Source organism: Canis aureus, chromosome 6 (assembly GCF_053574225.1).
Source record: "Canis aureus isolate CA01 chromosome 6, VMU_Caureus_v.1.0, whole genome shotgun sequence".
Taxonomy (NCBI): domain Eukaryota; kingdom Metazoa; phylum Chordata; class Mammalia; order Carnivora; family Canidae; genus Canis; species Canis aureus.
The window spans coordinates 17,594,193-17,619,025 of NC_135616.1; the positions used below are offsets into that span (position 1 = coordinate 17,594,193).

At 42.9% G+C, this 24,833-nt stretch overlaps 1 protein-coding gene across 4 annotated transcripts in view; it reads right to left on the bottom strand.

Moving 5' to 3' along the window:
- Nucleotides 1-2,781: 2,781 nt before the first annotated feature.
- The window catches only part of ZNF521 (zinc finger protein 521), a 275,207-nt gene continuing 253,155 nt past the window's right edge, over nucleotides 2,782-24,833 (bottom strand). For all 4 annotated transcript variants that reach the window (XM_077900307.1, XM_077900306.1, XM_077900305.1 and 1 more), the window contains one exon: nucleotides 2,782-3,581. In XM_077900307.1, coding sequence (XP_077756433.1) covers nucleotides 3,552-3,581 — 30 coding nt within the window. In that variant the 3' untranslated portion in view covers nucleotides 2,782-3,551. The remainder of the gene's footprint in view (nucleotides 3,582-24,833) is intronic.

Genomic DNA, 24,833 nt, shown 5'->3' on the forward strand with positions numbered 1-24,833 from the left:
GTGGCTGCACTAGAATCGCCTGGGGCACCTCTGATGCCCGGCTGGCATTCTAGACCAATTAAGTCAGACTCACTGGGAGTGGGATTCAGGCAGTTGAGTTTTTAAAAATCCCTTGGGTGATTGCGATGTAAAAGGTCCTTGAGAAATCAGAGAAAACTTCACATGAGAGAGTTTTTCAACCCCAGCACTATCGATTGGCATTTTGGAGTGGGTAACTATTCTGGGGACCTGTGCTGTGGGTTGTGGGATGTTTAACAGTGTCTCTGGCCTCTACCCACAGACGCAGTAGCATTCCTCCAGATGAGAAGCACCCCGTTAGATCATAAAATTAGGGTCAGGAAGAGTGGCTACTATGTTGGCCCCCTGCCCATATATCAGGGCTTTCAGAAATTTCTTTTGTTCTTTTTTTTTTAAGATCTTTTTTTTTAAATTAAAAATAATTTTTTTTAAGATCTTATTTATTCATGAGAAACACACAGAGGGGAGAGAGAGAGAGAGAGAGAGAGAGAGACAGGCAGAGGGAGAAGCAGGCTCCATGCAGGGAGCCCAACGTGGGACGCGATCCCAGGACTCCAGGATCACGCCCTGGGCTGAAGGTGGTGCTAAACCGCTGAGCCACCTGGGCTGCCCAAAATTTCTTTTGGAGTGAAGTACTAGGAAACAATATTTTCTCCTCTACTGCATGACGCTGATGTTCCTAATAACATTTTACTAGGTCTTTACGTTGTCTCACGTTCTTAGGGAATGAAGTAGGAAATAAATACAAACAAGGCGACAAACAAAAGGAGGGACTGGCTGTTCCATGCACGGGGTAGTCGTCATGACACAACAAACCACTGGTTGTAAGGAAGCACCTGCTACGTTCGACTGGACTGGTACTCCCCAGAGGATCAAGCATACAGCAACTAGGAATCAACTCCTTTGGCCTCCAGCTCTGCCTGGGAAGAGGCTGAACTGGATGTGTTGGAGGAGGCCAGGGGTGCTTCCAGGAGAATAAATACCAGCCTCTGTTGCTGCCCGAGAACCCATCTCCTGCTGTTTACTAGAAGTCAGGGATGTCTCCTAGAGGTGAGGCTGTGAACTCAGGATCCAACCCCAGGATAACATGATCACCTGTTTTCCATGAGCAAAGAGCACCTTACTTTTAGGGAAATATAACACGCTCGTTAATAACCAGCAGTTTTAAAGCCTTAAAAAAAATCTTTATTAAGCATGGCCATTTCATTTTAAATGCAAAATCCTTGAATAGACCAGAGATCTTAATTTTTTTTAAATATAGCTGAGTATTTTAATTATGAATGTACTTGCATATTCTCAGCATACTTCATTATTTATGTAGCTGGTGAAAAAGCTTTTTAATTAAATAGCATGCTGGCAATCCATTGTGAAATGTATAGATGTAGGTTTTCCTAGCATTAAAAAACTAAATACACACATGAAACGCTGGCCGGCACGCAGGCTTTAATCACCATGAGGGATTTGTTTCCGAGTGATCTTAAAATTTGACCAATTTCTTTATTGGTAACAAAATTAATAGTATAATTTTCTAGCACTCCGCATGGCTATTCGCATTTAATGCACTGCATTACTTTGGAGATGGGGGGGCTGTGTAGAGCCGCGGTTCTCAAAGTGGGCCCCCTGCCCCCCACACCTGGAGCAGTAGCCTCACCTGGGAACTTCTTAGATTTGCAAAACTTGGAGCCCCACTCCCAGGCCCACTGACTCCGCAATTCTGGGCATCAGGTGGGCACCTTGCGATAGAACAAGCCCTCTGGGGCACCCTGACAGGGTGTGGTTTGAGAACCAGGGGTGAGCATTCTCCCACCTGGTGCGGCAGTATGGATTTCACGCGAGGGACCTGGGCTGACGGGGAGTCACCACCCAGTGAATCAGGCCACGCTCCAGTCCCCCATCCAACCAGTGCTGGTGAGGATTCTCTCTTGTTAAGTTAGTTTAAAGGTCTGCTCGAGGCCTCAGGGCTTCCAAGAGGTTAAGAGTCCCACCTAGTGAGGGAAATAGTTTCAGCATGACGGGGTCGAGAGTTGCCCATCGCTATCAGGTGCATACTTACCAGCTGTGACGAAACACGGAATTAGGAACCAGCTCACGCCTTGTCCTCCTCTCCTCTCCCACAACAGAAAGCCTCTGACTTTGGAGCTCCTGCTCATTCCCCATTTTGTCGCGGGCTGCGGTGCCAGCAGTCGTCCAGAGACACCGCACGCCTGTGTCAAGGCCGATGACCAGGCCGCATGACGTCCCCTGGTGGGGGAGCCAAGGCCAGGAGGCCGAGTGATTCGGAGAAGGCCACACCGGGAGTCAGCGGCAGGGCGAGCACCAACAGCCACCCGGCTCCCTGCTCCGTGCTTTGTCTTCTGAATGAACAAAGCTGCTTCTTAAGTACACATAAGCCAAACTGCCTTTCAAATTGCAGCCATCTACTTTGAGTTCAGATTTGCACAGCATGACATGAATTGGGCTGCAAATTATGCAGAAAACAGCCATCACATCCATCTGTGATGTCAGAATCCTCCAGTACAATGTGACCTGGAAGTATCTGAGAGAGGAGAAGTATACTGGGTCTGGTTCTTTCCCTGTGCAGCATGATGAATATCTTCCCGGCTGCATTTGGCCCAGTGTGAAAAGGTTAAATATGATTGAGGTTATGCCTGTGATATGCTCAAGAGCAGCTTTCACTTCCAAGGGTGCAGGCGATTAGATTTTTTTTTTTTTTTTAATGGTAGAGTAACTAGAAAAAAGAAAACACACAAATACACTCCTGCCTAATGGTAAACTGAATTTATTTCCTCTTGGAAAACAATTCCAGTAATCTCCAGGTTCAGACCGCAGAGTAAACATTAATAACAGTAACATACAGGTTAGTTCAACTGATTCAAGAATTTGGCTGTGTGAAATCATTAAGGAAAACCTTGAACACTCAAAGCTTCAAATGTATCCAGGAAAAAAAAATCTTTGACAGTCTACATAACAACTATTGCATATATAGTGATGCTACCTGTCACATTGCAAGGCTTACAAATATATATATGGGCCTTATCCAGCTGTGGGGTTCTGTTCTGTGAGAACGTCTCTTCATGGTTTGCAAGAATCTTCAGCAATAAAAAATAGTCTTGGATTTAACCGCTGATATACCAAAAGAGAAATTCTAGGCTTAAGTGTAAATAAAAGGAAGTCCAAACGTAGTCTCATTTGTAACGGTTGTTTTAATCTGTCTTCCTCGAAAATACTTTCTCTTAAGCCATTTTGCTCACATTTTTTTTTTCATCTTGCCTGAATAGGGCCCAAGTCCACTTGTCTTTATAAGACCATTTTAGTATCAGACGACATAATACATGTGCAACACTTTATATACAAGGCGTCTATCCGGTGCTCAAAAGTTCAAACACATGAACATCCAACAGTTTTGATAATACAAGTTTTATGGTACAATACAATGTTTCTGAATATTATACATTAACAATGAAAGTTTCGTGCAAAGAGTAAAACATGTTCCCTTTTTGTGCCACCAAAGTAATTCTCCGACCGTACTTGCACTAACTGCTGTGTTGGGTCATCGTATGGTTCTGCAATAAAAAAGAAAGAGGGGAGAAAAAACACTTCAGTGATCTTATTGTCATCAGACCAAGTATCTGTACCTGTCCATTCCTTTGCCTCTGCCAGGCCTTCCCAGAATCCCCTCCCACCTTCCATCATCTCTTCTTGTCAAAGTGAGACCAGTTTTTCAAAGACCAGGGTAGCACTATTTTAACAGTTTTATTTGAGTGTTATTTCCATTACAAAAGTGTTATTTCTTTTGGTCTCATCACTCTTAGATGGGAACGTCTTGACAGCAGAGACTATCTGTCCCTCAATATGGCCTTTACAGGCAAGGGCTGCCTGGCCAGTAACCCACAGAGGGGGCAAGAAGCATCTCCATTGGGTCACCTTGAGCATCTGCTCAGGTCATGATCTCGGGGTCCCGGGATTGAGTACCACGTCGGGCTCCCTGCAGGAAGCCTGCTTCTCCCTCTGCCTGTGTCTCTGCCTCTCTCTCTCTGTGTTTCTCATGAATAAATGAATAAAATCTTAAAAAAAAAAAAAAAAAAAGAAGCTTCTCCATCTCCTCTCCTGGGGGTGGGCTCGGGACTGTCACTACAAGGCTCAGGAACACATCACAGCAGCCACATCCACCCCCAGACCCAGTTGAAGCAGCCTTTGTTGTACTTGGGTTGTCTCCTGTCCATCCACACAACACGTTCCCTTGCTAAGTGAACCTCTCAACTGTGAGAGGCCAACTGTACACCTGGACTTGCAGCCAATAATGGGGTATGGCCCCAGACCCAGGGCATTCATTCAGAGCATAAGCCTGCAGATGGCCTGATTTCTACCTTCCCTCCTCTGAGTTTCCCCTGATCCAGGGTCTCCTACCTGTCAGCTTCACACCCTCCCCTGCCCATCCCTTCTGCTCAGAACTTTGAGGTCTAGCTCAGAACACAACCACATCCATGAACATCCCATCTAAAACCAATTTCTCCCTCCTCTGATTTCCTGCTGCATTTACACTGCTCAGAGTACACAGCTTAGGTCTTGTCTTCTGGTTATTTGTAGGCCTGGCTCTCTCCTTATGTCAGAAATTCTGGTGTTCACTCATTTATTCACTCCTTCACAAACATCTGTTGAACACTTGTCTCACCACCTGGTGTAGCCCACAGCAACACAATCATTGCAAGGACCTGGCCAAATGAATGACTGACTAGCTAGGCAAGGGCTATGGAAGAGGACAGGATGGCCCCTAACTCGATGCCTTCCAAACGTGCATAGTCTAAAGAAGAAAGGCACGTGGGCCCAAAATGGCAAAGCAATATGGCAGGATGAGATCAGAAATGAACCCAGAAATACCACGATTACACCTAACCTTGCCCGGCCTTTGGAGAAGGCTTTGCAGTGGAGGTAACAAATGACATTTGAGTTGAGGCTGGAAACTTGAGAATGCATTGGGCAATCCAGGCTGACACACTCAAATGAGGAAAGGCAATGAAGCAGGAATACACAAGGTTATGTCCGTGGACCTGCAACTTGTTCAGATTGGATGGGGTCGCCTAGAGTGTCCTGAACCAAGAGTACCAATGAGAAGGGAGGATGGAGGGTAGTTTGGGGCCAGATTTTGAAGAGCCTTTTGTATCTTGCTAAGGAGTTCAGACTTTGTCATGGCAGTGAAGAGCAGCCATGGAAGTTTTTTAAGCAGAGTTTTTAAGCCTTAAAGAGCTTTGTTATCTTTTCATCACCCACAACTAGCAAACTGCTTGCCCTGTGTCCACTTGTGGAACAACCAGAGGCTTGCCTGGTCAGGGCTGAGAGCACCAGTGAGGGAGATGGGAGATTTGTGAAGAAGACCCAGGCTATCTATTCCCTGTTTCAAACTTGCCCAGTTTTGAAGCCTGGCAACAAATAATGATGAGGAACATTACTTCGCTGTCTCTTATTGAAAATGAGCCTATTTTTATTAATTCTGTGAAAGAGAAGCTGGATCTTTTTTTTTCCTTATTAGTAGCATTAGCGTAATAGTGCATATAGGATCAATTTTTTATGCCAATCCTCTTTCTTTGTATCAATTCTAAATACTTCTGAAAACTATTTTTCACCAATAGGTAGACCAAAAGGGTAATCAAAATACTGATGAGACTAAAAAACTTTCCTATTTCCTTAAAAATAAACACAATGATGATCAGCGAGTTTATAAACAATACAAAGGCACATTTGCTCAAAATAGCCTATCTAAGCTTTCTTATACCTTTTGTTGTCTTCAAAGAGTCAAGTCTGGTCTTGGTAACAAACGTTACCTAAATGACAGGACACTGATGGGCAGTGGGAGGCTTTTTTTTTTTTTTTTTAAACCATAATCAAAGCTAAAAAGAAATCAATTTAATAACATTAGTTTTAAATATGTAAGTGCTTACAATAGACTTTCCACATTCACTAGGATTCTGGAGGTTAATAAAGGAAGATAATACTGCAATCTCTCTAGTGTTTTTGTCTGTGCCTCTATTGAGATACTGCAAAGCAAGAACGCAACACAAATTGGCCGTAATAGTTGGCAATGGTTGTGTCTCAGATGCTTTCATTCTAAACCAAAGCCATCCAAGCCTCTTCCGAGGTGCAGGGAAATGAACAAATACATATGAATCTTATTGCAGTGGACTAAAGTTGCTACGACAAACGAGTTACGCTTTGCATATTAAGAGAGAAGAAGATAAATCATTTGAGAGAATGACAAGATTATGGTGTGTGAAATTCAAGCTTATACAAAAATAAAGAGCCCTAATATAAATAATGTCTAAATGGGAAATCTGGCATGAAACAGGGGAAAGGCGGGAAGTTCTCTTGCTGTAGAGATGCCTGCATACCACTGAGATCAATTATTGTCATTTCCACCCCCCCCCCCCACTCCACTTTTTTTCTTTTGCTCTAGCTCAAATGAGGGCTAATGAAGACTGGCTCACTCCATCAAGGTGTCCACCAGCAGCAGAAACTGTCAAGATGGGAAAGGGGCATACTGCTAGGTGGTCCTGGGTAATCGGCATATTTGCCTTGAAAACAAAAGAAAGCCAGTCCTCACAGGCTTTTCCTCCCCACCTTTGGGGATCCCTGGGCTACATTTGTTCCCCTCCCCTGCACTTTATTCTGAGTCACTGGAAATAGAAATGTCCCAATTTCATTTTCTGAAGGAAGAGCTGGGTGTCTGAACTGCACAGGTTAGGTTGGCTTTCAGAGGTTGGAGGGGACAGATGCAGGGTGAGAGTCTCCAGACTTTGCTGAGGATCCTCTGATGAGAGAAATAAGAAGTTGCTTCATGGGAGCCCTCTGTGTACTTTTTTTTTTTTTTTAATCATGCACATGATTTCTTTAGAAAGGGAGAAAAAAAGGGAGCAAGTGGGAAAGATGAACAGTTGACCAGAGAAGCCCTAAGCACAGAGAGAGGCTGGTCCACTGGCACGGTTCCCTCTTTCTCTGGCTCTTTCCATGACGCTGAGCAGGTCCGGAATCACTGCAGTACAGACGTGGATGCCCAGCAAGGAGAAAAGGCTGCCAGTCTGTCAGCAAGCTGCCTTCTCCGCCTGAGTTTCATGCTCTTTGGGTCTAAAGGAAACCACGACACCAGAACAAAGCAGTGGGTCACCGCACCACTTTTACCCAGCAATTCACAGTCCCCAAAGTACTTGAATGCAATGACAGCTTACGAGGAAAGAGACTTGCTCCTGTGAAGGGAAAGTGTTTTACATAATCAAGGAGAACTTGAGTCTAAGGAGGTGTGGGAGGGGGTGAGGAGAGAAAAGGAAGTGGAAAGAGAAGAGAACTTCTGAAATCCCACAGAGAGCCATATTCTACTCTGCAAAAAGCCATCTCTTGGAGACCCCATGTCTAAGTAACGGAAAATTGCAAACCATTAATCCCAGTTATGAACAGTTGTTTTACACGAGGGGGGTTTGTGTTTTAAAAAAAACAAACCCCAAATCCACAGCACACCTTAAAGCTTAAAAGAAGATCCATCTAGGTATGATACCTTAATAACCAGGTTTCAAAAAACACTTTCCTTACTGTAAAGGGCCCCATTTGGGAGGAGTGTGTTCTTTTTTTTTTCCCCCTATAAATGTGAAATTAAATGTAGAAAGCTAAAAAACAGACAAGGACCTTCAAAATTCCCTTCTAGCACTATGTATTTCTTTTAAAATACGAGATGCCTTTCATTTTACAAGACTGGAATTCTCATTTTGGGCTTGGCACTCAAACAAATGATTAATTCAGCCTCCTTCTTTCTGAGAGCTGACCACATTTACTGGTCAAACGGTTTAATCCTATTTAAGATGCAATCCAAGCAAAATATTTTTGAATAAAAAATAAAACCCCATGATCTCCTGAAACTGCTCACCTTGGCCAAGTTATCCCATTTTCCTGCGATCCTGATGTGAATCGGAATATTTGCACCAATAACAATGATGAAGCGAACCTTTGGAGGAAAGCCAGGGGGAATCTACCTTCCCAGGGAGGAAAAATGAAGTCCCCGCCCCCAAAAGTTGTGCCCACAGATTGCCCTCGCTTGTCCAATATTTTGGCAGAGACCACGTCTCGTCTGTGCTTTGTAACTCTCTGTTGGCATCGGCAAAATGTTAAGTAGCAATGGTAATAAAAATAAAAACTGCATTTGAATGGAAGTTTTGTGAGATCTGTTGATTCAAAGATGTTAATCATTTTTACCATGACTCGTCTATTTATAGCCCTTTGTCTTGAACAAATTCTGACAAGCTTTTAAAACTAAGAAAAAGAGCCAGCATGCTATTTTACAAAGGAATGAAAAAAAAAATAACAAGCTTTCCACTAATTCACCATGCCATTAGAATCCCAAATTTAAATTGCAGTTGTATTCAATTTAAATGAGATGTTTTCCAACCAGAAGAAATAGTAGGCGATTGTGGCTCTGTAACAATGCAAGGCGGGAAGAAATGAAAGAAATATAAAGATTAAATGTGGCTGTTTCTTTCAACAGATGGTGACAGCACCATGGCAGCATGTTGTTTTTTCTTTAGTTGAAGAACGCAAACATCCGTAATCAATCATCACTGATTAACTAATTATATTACCCTTCCTTTTATCACGAGGGTTGGACCTTTATCTGTAAACACTATGGATAATCTGTATGCTCGTGTTTTTCCGGAGGCATATTCTAGTACACATCCAGTCGTGCAGTTGCAGGCTGCACACAGAATTCTACATGACCGTCCACCTTTAAGCCCTACTGCTTTTTTTTTTTTATGTTTTATTTTTTTTTTTAAACAAAAGCAATTGGTTTCCAACAGGCTGGATAATAAGTCTTTTGACCTGCATTCTTCTTTGACCCATTAAGGTCACCCCTGTACTCGGGCATATAGCTGACTTAGGAAATGCCTGCAAGTCCTGCATTTCATCTCCTGCCCACTCAAAATAAAGCTTTCTTTAAATGTGTCTGTACGGGTCCCCGAAGGCCAAAGAGGCATCCCTGTAGTGGGCAATGGAGGGACAGAAGCTTCTGCCTTTATTAATGAATGCAGACCATTATGAGTCTGGCTGGCTCCTTCCCTGTTCCCAGAAGCATATACTGTACGTGACTTAAAATGCTAGAATATTGACACAAAGCAAGCCGGGCACCCCTAAGGAAAATTACTCCTTGGATATAATGTAGGCTCGTAACAGCTATTAGAGTACAAAATAAAACCCTCCGGGATCAAACTGACATATACCACATTCCACCTAGTCCTCAAACATTAGAAGAATTTCTTTGTGAAGGCATTCTCAAGGACAGCATTAAACTGACTTTTGTAGCAATCTGCAACAGCTTTTTGGCTCAGAGCTTTTAGTACTAAATCTCTGGTTTGAATCAATACAAGTACTATATCTTCTACATTAATCAATACATTTGGTTCAATACATGTTCTATTAAATTATACTTTCTAATCAAGATTTTTACATTTCCACCCTCTCTCTTTTTCACCCCACAACTTCTTTTGCTAGTGAAATAGTTTTAAAAGTGTATATAGCTAATGATGACAGGATGCTAGGTTATTTCCCCCACACCGTAGGGAAAAACTATGGCAAGGGGTGGCCTTCAAATGCCTTGATAAAGTTCACAGGATGCGAATGCAATAAACGAACATTTTCAAAGTCCCCACAACTACAAAAGTACTCTGAGTTTTAAATTAACTGAAAGAGAATTGTCATAGCTCTGGAAGTACCACTGGTGATGTTCTAAAAATTACACTGAAGACCCAAATGGTCCAATAAGACCCCATTTTGCCACCCAATGTTTCCATTGTCCACAATCCATACACTTCTTGGCGGGAGAAATTTGGGGTAACTGTGTTTTTGTGGACCTTATCTGGTAGCAGCAGGAACATGTATGTGGGTACGTGAATTTTTATAAGACATATATTTTAATGAATATTCTTTAAAAGATAGATATAGAATATTTCCCGAAGTGCTTTGGGAATCTAAAAAAACATATTCATGGTTATTTTCATAGCCAAGAAGTTGACTCATAATTTTTACTTTGGGAGAATTTACTAAAATGGGCTTCTACTCTTTTGACACAGCAATGGCATTTCAGAAACTGTCATGATATGCTTTTGCCTTTCTCTTTAATGCCATGAATGTTGCATTTATGATCATGTTTGCACGGACAGAATTTCCCTTTTATTTTTTCATACAGTAATACCATCGCCATGAACTTACAGAGACACTGATGCATTTTCTTTTGACATTTAACAGTTCACATGGGCTTGGCCTGACATCTCAAAGCATTTTCTGGATGACACCAACTTATATTAAAGCAAAAGGTGAAACGGTGCCATCAGAAGTGACCAGAAAAATAGAAGATATTAACGATAGAAAAACTTGGTTATTTTGTTTGTCCTCTTGCTGGAACAGAGTTGTTTTATAAAGTTTATACTCCAGGCTAATTGGCAATGAAGTTCCCATCACATCTTCCATAGGAAACAATTTCATATTCTAATAAATTTCACTGAAGGACATTTTTATTATTGTTGTTCTTTGGACAGTCACGCTAAATAAGTGTAGAAAAGGATGGTGTGAGATAACCTTGAAGCCTGTGGACATTGGCATGTTCATGAGTTTATGCTGCGAAGTCTTGACTATATAATTGTGGCATTCAGTTCTTCTCGCTCATCCAAAGTAACTCAAAAGACAATCCAGTAAGCCATTTCTTAGTCATTATAACAATGTGTCACTCAGTTGCTTCATTCTAGAGAAGCCTACAAATTAAATAGATTCTAGAAGGCCAGTGGGACTTGCCTTTCAACAGCAAACCCTGACACTATTGACATACTGGGCTGGACAATTCTTTAGCGGGGCGGGGGGCTGTCCACTGCACCGCAAGACATTCAGCAGCGTCTCTGGCCTCTTATCAAAAACACGCCATGTGGCAACCATTAATGTCTCTAGACATTGCCATGTATTCCCTGGTGGGGGAAAAAATAACTCCAGATTGAGGACCGCTGTTCTACAGTGTTTTGAAAACACATTGAGCTTGCTGTGCCATGCTTGAGTATGTTTAGTCTTCAGTTCAAGAGGTATCTCCTCCCTAAATTTAAAAATAAACAAAAAGGATAGAAAAAGGGACACCTATTCCATGTGGGACTATATCACGTGGCACTTTAAAACACAGTCAATGGGAGGGAATGGGTAATTTTGAGAAATTGTGGAAAGGTTGTATAATATCCTCTGAGATATGTAATAAATGGTGTTCCTTATATGAAGAATAGAGTGTCTCCAGAAAATGTCCATTCATTCAGCAACTTAACATCCATGAAAGGCAGTACAGTTTCATGGCAACAAATCAATGCTGCTTTCAGAATATTTGCAATCTAACAAAGGATAAATATTAAATTCTGGAAATTAATATTTAAGGTATGGGTAGTTGAACTATCTACTTTGAACAAACTGCAGAGCCATCATCCTTAATCTGCTGATCTAGATTTAATAGCAGGAGCCAATTATACCTGTAAGTAATGAGCACATCAGAGAACCAAAGAAACATTTTCAGAGCTGGGAGGGTCCTAGCCACATCTGTTCGGATACCTCATTTCATAGATGAGGAAATTAAGACCTAGAGAGTGTAAGCCAACTTTCAAGGTCTTATATCTACTCCAGTGGGTCAGTTGGCTTTGGGCATGAAACAATTGCTGAGTGGCACTGGTTGATATGTTTTGATCCCTGGGCTGGACTGGCAGCAAGGATGGCAGACACACTCATGGCACTCACTAACTACAGGGAGGACAGAGTGCTATGGGTCATAGAGAAAGGACACCCCACCTCTCCTGAGAGAGGCTGGTCACTTTGTTCTCAGAGGAGTCACACTTGCCTTGTGCTGGAGTGAGGAGGAAGAGAAGGAGGAGGAGGAAGTGGAGGAGGAGGAGGTAGTAAGAAGGGAATGAGTGGCTCCAGAGGAGGAGTAAGCATGAGTCAAGCTGAGAATCAGGGGGATGTAGACACTCCAGGACTGGAAGTCATGTGTGGGGCTGGAGATCATTCAGGATGGGCAGGGAGGTGGGGAGCCACTTCAAAAATAGCCTATTTTCATTACAGGCTGGGAAAGCCTATGGTGGTTAACAATGTTGCAAGAATACCCACCTAATTAGCTTAGCCTTAGTCTAATATGTCTTCAGAAGCCTAAGCAAAGTCTCATTTTTAAAATAATAACCATGTCCAAACTGCTAATGTAGAACAGTTTCTAGAATTTTGACAGTTAAAGATCAAAGAGAAATAAAAACAAGCCACTCTGGTCCACCAGTTTCAAAAGGATACTATTGCTGATGGGTCATATATGGGAATATGAACATGGTCATAATGTCATTTTTCATTAAGAGTTTATAAACAATAGTAAAATTTCAGTTGCTAGCTGGTCCCCACCTGTTTCTCATGTCAGCCAGGTTTAAAAATTTCCCATTTTGGAACGGACAATAGCATGGAGTATCTAGTATGTTAAGGAAAAAAAAAAAGTGCCAAATTAGAAGTATAGGTTGAGAGGATCATGATGACCTCGGGAAATATATTAAAAGTCTAAGGGCTATTTTTTAATTAAGTTAATTGATTAATTAGTTGTTTTAAGATTTTATTTATTTATTCATGAGAGACACACAGAGAGAGGCAGAGACATAGGCAGACGGAGAAGCAGGCTCCCTGCGGGGAGCCCGATGCAGGACTCGATCTCAGGACCCGAGGATCACACCCTGAGCCGAAGACAGATGCTCAACCACTGAGCCACCCAGGTGCCCCCTAAGGGCTATCTTTAAAAGAAAACCATGAACTACTTGCTTATATGCAAGGAGCCAAAAGAACACTTAAATCAAACTATACAAAGACAGCAAAAGTGAAAGAGGCTGGAGCCAAAAGATGCCGTTCAGATTGTAGAAGTGCAGGATCCCAGCATATTATGGGACAGAAGGCTTTGATAGGCAATACAGTCTAATAAGATATTCAGGGATTAAGTCAGTGCTTCACGGACAGATGTGTCCATGTGCTAGTCGTTGCTAAGCTTTAATTTTTCCCCCTGCAATGTTTAATTTATCACACTGGTGCTTTCTAAACTAGAACATCTGTAAACAAGGTTAAGAATGACCTCCTTCCAATTTTACATCCGTGAACAGTGCCCCTTCTTCGTGCTCTAATTTTAGATACCTTAAAGATAAATAAATCTGTGGAAGGAAGAAAAAAAAGAAGGCTTGTCTGACACTGTAATGTGTTCATCTTGGGCGAATACAAATTTCCTCTCCGCCTGGCTCTTGATGCACACAACTGACTGTTGCTGCTCAAGCCATAGTCAGGCATTCCCTTCCCAGTCAAACGCAATTAAACAAACTTCTGCTAAATATTTAACAGCCTCGTGCAGTAATTAGCGGCAAATAATGGGAGCTTAAATTGATAATTGCTCAGAAATGTCCTCTTGCCAACATTACAAGTTTCCCGCTCCTCCTTTTTCTCTTAGATTTGGAGTCCCAGAAGGTTTTATTTTTAAAGGACTCAGTTAGTGAGATTACCCATAGTCACATTACTTGGCCCACGATCTTGCAGTCAAGTTGGGCTGTTTTGCTGTCAGATGCAAGATTCTACTCACATTACTCATTTTGCTTGTGTGCTGGAAATCCATTGCAATTTAAAGTTATGTACCTGAAAGCTGCTGGAACAGGGCATTGATTTAAAAACTGACTGGCAGGCTTAGGATTTAAACTCTGGTCCACTAGATTCAAAAGGTCATCTGATTAGAATGAGAGAGGCACAAGGCTTGTAATTTATATTCAAAGGGTAACCTTTGTAGGGAGAGGGAGGGAGCAAGGACTCTTCTCTGCTTTTCCACTCCATATGGACAAGGATTCCCTTCAACCAAATTCCAATAATTATGAAAAATAGTTTATTGAACTTGGACAAAAAGCAAAAGAAATGCCACTTCCTCGTAGTGTATTACTTCTTTTTATTAAAAACACTGCCCTGCTCTCTAGGAGGTAAACTCATATTAAGACTAGTCAAACATGTTATAAATCATTAAGAATAACAGAAAAAAAAAGTCTTTCCCCATCATAAACAACCAAATGCTTGTCTACTGGGGCATTCCTTAGTAGATATAAATAAAAAGGATAAAACTGTGAAAGGATGATGTTTGACTTGCGTCATTTACATAATTAAGTTCCGCAAATGTGTGTGTATATGTGTGCATGCAAGTGTGTGCCCGCGAATGCCCATGCCTGAGCTGGATGTTGGCAGGAGCATGTGTTGTGCACAGGGGGAAAGTTACATACGGGGGTGTGGGTTCTACAGGTAAAATCCCTGCTGTTGGCCTTTGATCTTTCTGCCCCTCATTGCCCCAAGTAGCCCTTGTTTTCAATTCTAAGAAAGTCCTTTTAACATGCAAATATTTCACAAACCCAATTCTATAGTTATCTCTCACTTAAACACAAACACACACACACACACACACACACACACAACTCTGGTTTGGAGAGAAGAGAAATAATTTCATACTCAAGGTGTGTGCTTGTTTTCTTGCTTGCTTTTTTGCTGTCCTTTTTCGAAACCCTGCATGTTTTTGTGTACTGTAGAAAGGTTCCAGTCCTTTCTCTTTAATCATCTCCCACCCCCGGACCCCCTGCAATCACCCCTGGTTGTTGGCCAGTTCGCACAGGCACAAAGAGAGGAAATCAGGAATGCTTCAGTGTATCTCTTCTACCCTGAACCTTGTCAGGTCTTTCCGCAGAGCTGTGTTTTCTCTTGTCCATCATCCACTCTTGTCTGGGGATCTTTCGGATCTCACAATGGCAGCGCTGTCTCCACCCCCCACCCCCGCCGGACCCCTCTCTTGCTTTCCATCCAGCCAAGAGGAGCCTCTGTTTGATTCAGAAACCTCCACATTAAACTCTCATTCTCCTCCCGATTCCTGGGCACCTTTTCTGACTTTGCTTCCCAGGTCTCTGTGGGACGGTTTCCTCACCTCTTAGGATACACAGAAAGACAGCCCTTTCATTCCCCTGCACAAAGATGTGCTGTAACTATGGTGAGCATAATCTATAACCCTCACATGCTTATATAATTTGCTACTCCAAGTTAATTTTAATTCATTACAATAAAGCAATATAATTAAAAAAATAACTCTTTAAAGTGAAGTATTTAACATGATCCTGGAAGAAAGGCAGCTTTGACTAACAGAGGGCCAGGCAGCAGGCATGGTGCATACTCATGCAAATTCAAAGGTGAGCCGTAAACAAGTACACACAGCAACACTGCCATGCATAAAGGGCCTGGCAACGGGAGGCCTCATTCTAATCAGTCCTCAAAGGAACCTGCCATACAGAAGTGGCACTTATTCTAATTTAAAGCCCTCATGCTTGCTTCAGTGTTGCAAAATTTATAAAAGAATAACTTCATTAAACCGCCTGGCACTTCAAACACAAATGCAAACCAGCCACAACACAGAAGGAGCTGGACAAGAGGAAGAGAAATATTCCCAGAGAGTTGTTAACTCGGATATTCAAATGAAGTCTGCGTTTGGGCGCTTCTCTTGCTGATGACTGGGTTTGACGTGCAACTTTCCTTCACCAAGGACTTCTGCCACACGGCTCTTTACTTCTGTCACGAGGCCTCTTGCTCCTCGGAGTCTGCTTAATAACACTGAAAATCATTCAAAGTGGTCCGGCAAGCCACGTCACACGCAGAGATACGTCTGGCAGTACATAAATGAACACTATTTCATGTTCCTTTCCTGGTCTGCAGAGAGGAGGTGGATTCTGAATGCACACGATTACAGTTTCCATTTACTGGGGTAGAGATTTCAGACTCTCCTAAGTTGTTGAAAAACTCATGTGAAAAAAGAATGTCCCCCCCCTCCCCTTTAACTTGGGTTTTTCAAGAAAGCAAGAGAGAGTAAGGGCTAAGTGGAAACAATCTGCTTGATCTAGGCACAGCGCTGGAGAAAAGTTAGCGTCACATCCTTAAAACACACACTTTTAAAAGAATTCCTTTTCTCCCCTGAATCAAAGAAATGCTACAGTAAAATAACTTCAGGCTAGATTTCAAAGCGACAATGTGGTTTGTGTCAGAACACACATCATTTCATTCTCACTGTCAGCATATTCCTCCAAATCTTTTTATTTCTTTTTTTTTTTTGAATACAATGCAAAGACAAATCTAGAAGCCTGCTGAAAAACTCCAAGCCTCTGAGAAAGTGTGTGTTACACACAAGTTCTGTTACGCACTGCAATCTTGAGAAATCCCAGTAATGAGTGAGCCCTTTCCCATTCAGAGTTTCTCAATACCCACGTCCAAATTTGGGCAGAGTTTCTGCTTCAAAAAGAAGAAAGGAAGCATCCTAAACTCCTCAAAATGGTCATCCATGGATGGAGAAGAGGGAATGACCTTAGGGTGAAATCTCTTAAGGTGAATCTCTCCAAAGGCGTCTAACAGAAGATGTGTATCCCAGCTGTCTTTCAGAGCTGGGCAGTGGGGTCTGCTGTCACTCAGAGAACACCTGCTATGGGATACTCACGCCAGGCTGATCGGAGGACAGATCGACAGGAGAGATGTGAGCAGTAAAGGTATCGCCCAAAACAACAACAACACAAAATGCTGTGTGATGTGATTTGTATTATTCCTAGGATAAGCAAATACTGAAACTAACTCTCTACATCTTTATAAATACGTTTTTATAGTGCTGAAGGCTCCTCTGCATTCCCATAATGCCATATAGCGGTGAAGGTAAGTTTCTATTATTTTTCTTCTCCGTGAATAAAACAGGGCTAATCAGATGGAATGAATGAGCTAATTCAATTACAGGCAGCCTTTATTGTGCAATAAAATATGGATTATTGATCTTGTGGAGTTGGCAATGCATGATGCAAATTCAAGTGAATGAAACCTGAAGATCTGCCTTTGACTATTTTTATACACGCTGAAATCTACGAGGACTGTTTCCACTTGGACAAAACCAGCAAGAGGAAATAACACTAACTAATTAAACCCAGTGCTTCAAGAGGGAACAGATGAAAGGTCACCTCAGAGGGCTGGCCTGGCTGCCTGAGAAGGCCCCTTAGCAGGGGAGCCATCCCTCGGTAGACTCCTAAGACAGAGGAGGAGACATAGACAGGCCCTCTCGGGCTGCCTGTGGCCTGGTTAAGCAAAAAACTTATTTGGGAGGCTGAAATTTACTTCACAGCATCTTGCTACAAATCCAATCTGGTCCCATCATCACCACAAATATATTGTTGGGGCTTTGTACTTGGGAGGTGGACTTGCTTGAAATACAGCACTGGACTGTTCTATCAGAATCCTTTGGTCTTTTATCTCTTAAAAAAAAAAAAAAAGCAATAATCAACCCTGGTTAGAGAGAAAGCAGCTCTGAGTATGGGGGTCACGTGGAACGGAAAGCCTATGCGGCAAACACTAAAGGGAGAAAAGAAGGTGAGCTCTGATATTCGGCGTATATTTACACACCTCAGTTCTGTCTTCCCATTTCCCCTTGTAAATCTGCCCCCAGGTACTGTGGCATGCTGATCGCTGTTTGTGCTCCGCTACAAAGTGCACACCAGACACTCTCCTGTATTCCTCAGAAACTTCTCGCTCCTCCCTGCCGAGCTAGAGCTCTTCCTCCTTTGGACCAGGCCCTCATCCTCACTACTTTTCTGCAGGGCCACAGCCGCGGAGGGCAGCACCCACCCCACCCCCACCGCTCCCCATCCCTCGGCAGCAAAACATGCACTCTTTTCTCCCCTACTTTTTTTTTTTCAAGAGTTGAAATGGGCTCTGTGTTTTGGTAGGCGTCCCTCCAAAGCACAGGCAAGCGGACATGTGGCCTGTTTTCGGAAAAGACTCTGACGAAAGGGAGGAATCAGAGATGCTAAACAATGCTGCGCAAAGTTGCAGGCTGCTCGGCTACAGTCCAGAAAATGAATCCAATTTTTCATTCTGTCATTATAAATATTTCATTGCAAATGGTACTGATTTTCTGCAACCGTGGTTAAGCAAAGGGCCTCTGTGTGAATATTTAAGAAAAAAAAAAAAAAAGGAGGAAGACAACGAAGAAGGAGGGGGAATGGAAGGTTAGCAACCAATTAATTTCTTGCTTTAAATGTAAAAGATTCTGGGAGAAATTCCACAGTGATGTAGTGTGTGACTCAAAGAAGAAGAAGAAAAAAAACATTTACTCTGCTCTTCTTCTGACAGTTTCTCATAAAATATCTGCAGCCCATCTATCTTTTAGTACTCCAGGCTCCTCTGGAGAGCAGAAAATGGTGGTTTAAAGCTCACTTCAGTGCCAGTCTGCGGGAGATTGCTTTCCACAGGACCCCCGCTGATGGAGGCCTAGGGGAAGAGGCCCAGGAGTTATTCAATCAGCCCGAGACTCTGGGGCGGCTGGGGGTCCTTTGAGGGCTGATTATAAAGCTGCCCTCCTGTTGCCTGCCTCGGAACAGAATGAAATGAGCAGCCTCTTGCTGAGCAGATTCTGCAAGAAGGAATTTCACCTGTCATGGAGTTTGTCAGAATTTCAGGATTTATCTTGGTGCAAAATTAATAAAATACCAACCAGGATTTCAGGCTGACTACTCAGCTGTGTCATCTCAAAGTGATCTTTCACCCAGGAAAACCTGGACAGTGAGTACAGCCATTCTTGCCCTACTTTCTCTTTGGAGGGTGAGCGAGGCGATGTAATACCACCCAGACATCAGGATGAGATTTTGAACCAATTACACACAAGGCTGAATTACGTGTGGGTGCTACTGTCTTAATGTGTGACCTCTCACCTCGCTGCTGTAGTTCTAAAGCCTCTTTGGAATAAGCCCAAGTCTGAAGCATAAAAAGGCCATTTCTGCAGTTTATAACACAGTAGGTCCCCTATGGCATCACATCTGTTAAATTCATACACTGGTATTTCAGGCCTGAATTTGATTTATCTTTTAAAAAGGAGTACTAACAACAGACTATGTTAAGAGCACAGATTGTGAAACATTACAAATTAATCTTGGGTCGGCCGTGAACGAGGAGGTACAGTTTTGTCTTTTGTGTGAACACTCATGCCCCTTCACCCTGTCACCCTCTGGGCTCCCTGTGGGGTGTGGGAGTGGGGAGGGGGAGGGGGAATGCGTGATGCAGGGGGATGCAGGGGGATGCAGGGGGAGGGCCCCAGAGGGCATGGGACAGGCAGGGAACAAACCTCTCTGCTTGCTCTGGCTGCAGCCAGTTTGGGAGTTTGGCATCTCTTGCCCATTCCACTTCAGAAGGTGGCTCGCACCACACGAAGCACCACGGCCACTGTAAGTGGGGTCTGCGCAGCCCCCGAGGCAATTAGCTCTGGTTCTCGGGGTGGGCAGCATCACATGGGGCAGTGTGTGGGGGACTGGGTTGGCGCTCACGCCACCAGCTGGCCTGAGCCAGTGGACAGAGGACACAGACATTTCTCAGATTCGACTCCAGACTCCGAACTCAAGTTCCAAAGAGGTAGAGAGAACTCCAATCGCAACATCGACCTTGTCTTGCATCCCTGGCCCCCCACCACGCTCAGACCATGGGTGACTCTTACTAATTGGTGATTGGCAGCACATCCCCGGCCCCCAGAGTCTGCCATTGGTTTAAGGCAATTGCTGCCTTCCTGTCCAGTTTCCGATGGACATTTTTCTAAATGAGACATTAAACGACACCGTGATGCGTTCCTTCCAGCTCTTCTCCTAGTTAAACGACAGCCCTGCTTTGGAGAGCCACCTTTACGAAGCAGTAGTAGCCCGACAATATTAATACCAGCAGATCTCAGGAAATAGTGAGAAAGAGAGAGGGAAAGCTTGCAAGCGAAGGCACAGATGGTGGGCGGGGAGGCAGGGTGCTCTCAGCAGGCTTCAGTGGAGATGCATTAACTCCACAGAGGCATGAGGGCTTCCCACCAGTACCATCATGAATTATAACTGAGTATGGGAGTGAGGTCTCAGTGCCTGGCTCACAGCAAATAGACTGTTCTATTTTCCTGCCCAATCACCTTTCACCCTTATAAACTCAAAGCACAGCAAAGCTCACTGCTGATATTTAATGGTATCCCCGCAGCCTTTTATGTGGCTAGAAGGCACACAAACTTAGCAGATGTGCCCAGTGGTGTAAGTCAGATAATTATAAAATTAAGTTTTGCCAATGTCAAAAGAGGAAACCTTTGACGGGCGATTCGCGTTTCCAGTGAGAGGTGGTCCTCTGTCAGCCGCGGGACCGAATCAAAGCCGGAGGGGCCGCAAAGGAAGGATGCCCGCCTCCCAGACACACTGGGTACCGGGGAAGAGCCCCCCTTTTGCATACTTTCTCCTCCTCTTGCGAAAAGGCAGGTCCTGCCCAGTTGCTTAGTTCTCCCACTCGCTCATTCAATGAAGTTATCAATGAAGGAGGCCTGTTATTTTAGGCAGTTTAAAATTTCACCGCTTTTAAAGGACTCGTTTACCCTGCCTTTCACTCCCGTTTAAAGCCTTGGAGTTGCTGTTCTAAATGACAGCACCGCGAGCGAGCACTGCTTTTAAGCACTATTCATCTCGCCCGCCACATCTCAGGCTTTTACAGAACACTGCTCTCTCTCCAATAAGGGGAACTTACTCTTTCATAGCTGCAGGGCAGAGCCTGTTCCGAGCTGTAGATTCGCTGCAAATATAACAATAAAGGATACAAATGTGAATTCCTCTTAAAATACACGCTTGGCTCTGAAGCTGCCTTGCCTTAGCAAACTCGATCAAGAGCAGCCTATCAATCTTTCTCCAAATGCGCAGCAACAGCTCATTTCACGCGGCTGTCCGATGGATCGCCACATCGATGGATCAGAAGGCGCTGCAATGAATTCTTTGCTCATTTTGGGGGATTTATAGTTGAAGTCCATGATTACCATCTCTCTTTCTCTAATTGTCACAACAGTTGGATATGGAGGTGGTGTTTTCCAATAGTCGGGTAAAAGTTTGTAAACACAAAGGGTCTATTCTTGGCATTCTGTCTCTGCTAATGTGAGGAAGCTGATCCATGTGTGGAGCAAACATCTAAAATAGGAACATATGTGGGAATTTAACGTGCCTCTCTGGACTGCAGAATGTTCTAGAAATTTGGATTTCCAGATCTCTCCAAAGGATCTGACTACAAACGGGGTGAGACAGAGCTCTGTCTTTACAGGACAATTGTGCCCGCAGTTTCTTGTTCCTAGAGGAGGGAGGCAGATCTTCTGGCGCCGTGGCAGCAGGCTGTCTTGGCGACATAGAAGGTGGCGGGGCCAGCAAAGCCCAGCCAAAGCAGAATGTGGCAGAGGTGATGAGCATTTCCAGGGGGTGGGGAGGGAGGGGGCTGTGGAACTGGCCACAGTGCTCTTCAGTACACCCTAGCTGGATGCTCCATAAAGTCGCATTGATGGCAGTTCGGAGATGGCCATCTGTTGTCAACTCTGGGCCAGACAAAAAAATAATGTAATGGCAGATCGCTAACAACAGGGCTGTTGGAGGAGGGAATGAGTCCTAGAACGAGGAGGTGGCGCTCTATCTTTTAATAGTGAAAACCAGCCATCGATAGGAACATCAAGAAATTAATGGATGGAGAATTTTTAAAAATTGAGCTGGGGTGCTGTAGAAACGATTCAGATGTAAATAAAGTGATTTTTGCTTATTGCAATCACCTCTGCTGCCCTTACTTCAGTCATATTAACCACTTGATTCTTGAAAATTTGACTAGCAGGACACATGGTGAAGCAGTGAGGGCCAAATTTAGTAAAAGGTGCACACACAGACGAGGCATTTATTGGTACAAAACGGGTAATTGAAAATGCATTTACTCATTTAGTCCAAATGAGTTCATTGTGACTATCATGCCTATCTGTCTTCCTGGATGCTTGCTTGATTCCTAGGTGCAGTCTTATAAAAAACAAAAACAAAATAAAGCTATCTCATCTTTAGATGCATTGTGAATACTATAAGACTTAAAACTCCCTTCTTTGCTCAAGAAAAACCTTAGCTTTGTGCTACTGCATAGATGATAGGAAGAAAGAGGGGGCAGGGAAGGAGGGAGGGAGAGAGAGAAAGAGAGAGTAGAATGAATGAATGAGAAACAGTCAAACTGAGGTTAGCCGCGTCCTGTTTTTTTGTCCTGTATGATTAACTTTCTGCCTTCAATGGTAGGGCCAATCAATCCTGATTGAATTATCCAATATTAACAGCTGAAAGTGATCAAAAGTAATGGTGAAAACATAGCACCAATCAATAAATCAATGCAAATGATTCAGTTCCTGGAGATTCGATCAAATAAAAGAGATAGATCAATTTAACCACTGAGCAAATTAAGTGGAAGTTGGTGGAGCACCAATTTACTTCACAAGCCCCGCAGGCCCACAAAGCAGAGAAATGAGGTGGTGGAGAAAGGGAGGGACCAATTCCAGACCCACATGCTCACTTGACACAATTTAATACTCCTGAGATCCCTGTGGCCATGTGACGTGTTCAGGGGCTGTGATTTCAGCCCCAAGAACAAGAGATACAGAGGTCCAAGGGATCTGAGGAAATAAATGGAGAGCCCAAGTACCAGGAAACATGAACCACCCAGGAAGAGGCAGGGAGTAGGTGCCCCACACTGACTATGCTCCCAGACTACCGCTATGAAACACAGCAAAGGCAGGCAGGCCCAGACAGGGCAATGGGCAAATCTTCCAATCTGGGGTTCCCTAAGGAAGACCACATGATAAGAGGCAAAGCAGGACAGGGTTTTGAATCTTATAGTTGGAGTGGGGATAAAGAAAGAAATATCAAACTCCACTAGAAAGAAAAATAAAGCAATTGAAAAATACATGAATGTTGTGAAGAATATCGGAAGCAAAACAGTTTAAGGGCACATCTGATAGCTTTAAAGGTACACCTTTCCATTCGTCCAGTTTGTGAAAGAGAATTGGCCTGACTCAGAGAAAAATATGACAACAAACTGAAACAAACCTTTCCCCAAATCACAGATCCCACCTTGTCTTTGATGGAGGCGCATGCTAAAACCTTTTGTTTTGGCCACATGTCCTTAATTTAGGGTATATGGAGAGAAGGAAGGGTCAGGTTGTTTTGAAATGTTTTTATATTTCTGAAAGCAAATATAAGTGTTTTGTTTTATGGTTAAATGCTAGAAAGAAGAAAGGAAAGAAAAAAGCCCAAGACTCTTTAATCTCCTGAAAAAGATGAATGTTTTTAAAATAAGAATTTTTACCTGCAAACCAATTAACATGAAACTATGTCAAGGTATGATTAACTGGGAAATTATTCCAGTAGAACTAGAGCAGACAACTAAGGAAAATCTGATGTGTCTGAGATAAGAGATTTTATTTCTGAGTAATGATGACTCCTGATTTTGTATACTTAGGTCAGCACTTGGGAGCAGGGAGAGGGTCAGGGAGCCAATGCTTGCCCAGTGCCTGTTTTGGTCCACACTCCACTGCACTCTCTCACTAGGATCCTGGGAGTTGGGCATGAGTCCTTGCTATTTCCCCCATGCCCGTTTTACAGATGGTGACACTGAAGCACACAGTTGACAGCTTGTAAGTGGCAGGGACCAAAATCAAACTCTGGTGATTCTTCTCTGCAATTCACGCCCTTTCCCTTGTACTAAGCTGCCTACAGAGAACTGAATGCAAATTAAAACAAATGAATAAAAATCTCATAAAAAATGATTTTTTTTTAGAACTACTAACCATTAGAGACTTTTATGGGTGGCTAACTCTCCCATAACCACAGATACCAGAATCACATCCATCCTTCAGAACCGGCTTGAATGCTTCGCACAAGATGTCTTTCTTGAGTCTCCCAGCTGGAGAATAAGCATCTTCTCTTCAAATACTTATAACAGTTTATTACATATTAGCTCATATAATGGCTAATCATATGCATATCTTATCTTTTCTAGTAGCCTGTAAATATGATCTATTTCTAATTATTTTTGATATGTCACAGAATGATTGGGACCATGGTCAATTTAAAATGATGAAGTTATATTTTTATTAGTATTTTAATTAATAAATATATTTTCTTAATTAATAATGGCACTGGGACAAAAGTAGTAAATAGCATAGCACTTGTGATTTTGACTATTAACAAGGACTCCTAAATGTCTCATCACACATTATTTAATAACCTGAGACACGAATTTGTATTACATTTATTAAAAGGCTACTTTAGGCAAATGGCTAAGTTAGCCTATGACCCAGCAACCAGCTCAGCAGCCACATTTCCATGCTGTATTGTTGTCTTAGAGGGCCCATAATATGCACACTGCTTCATTTTTTTTTCAGAAGTATGACCATAAAACTTGAGCACCAGTTAAGTTGTGGTGTGAAAAATATGCATCAAGCTCACGTGATTTGGTGGGAAAGTGATTTGAGAAGGAAAAACAGCTGAAGAGACAATTGCATATTTAAACGGAAGTGATATCCAAGTGATATCCGAAAGAAAGAAAATCATGATGTATCCTTTAGAATGTCAGATGATTACTGCATTTTGAATGTGGAAAACACTGCATTCATGAGCTAATGAAGGGAAGGGCTGCATATCACAATAACCTTTGATTCAAAAGGAATTCAAGTACCAGAATCTCAGAGCCTGAAGTTCATCTAGGCCAATTCCCTCTCTTCTTCCTGCTGGAATTCCCTCTACATCCATTAAATTCTTAACATGGTGCCTGATGGAACTTTCTATGGAGACACATTGGAAGAGGATGATTTGATCACTGCCTTTGAATTGTAGCTTTTCTAGAGGCACCAATTAAACAGTAATTACTATATTGAA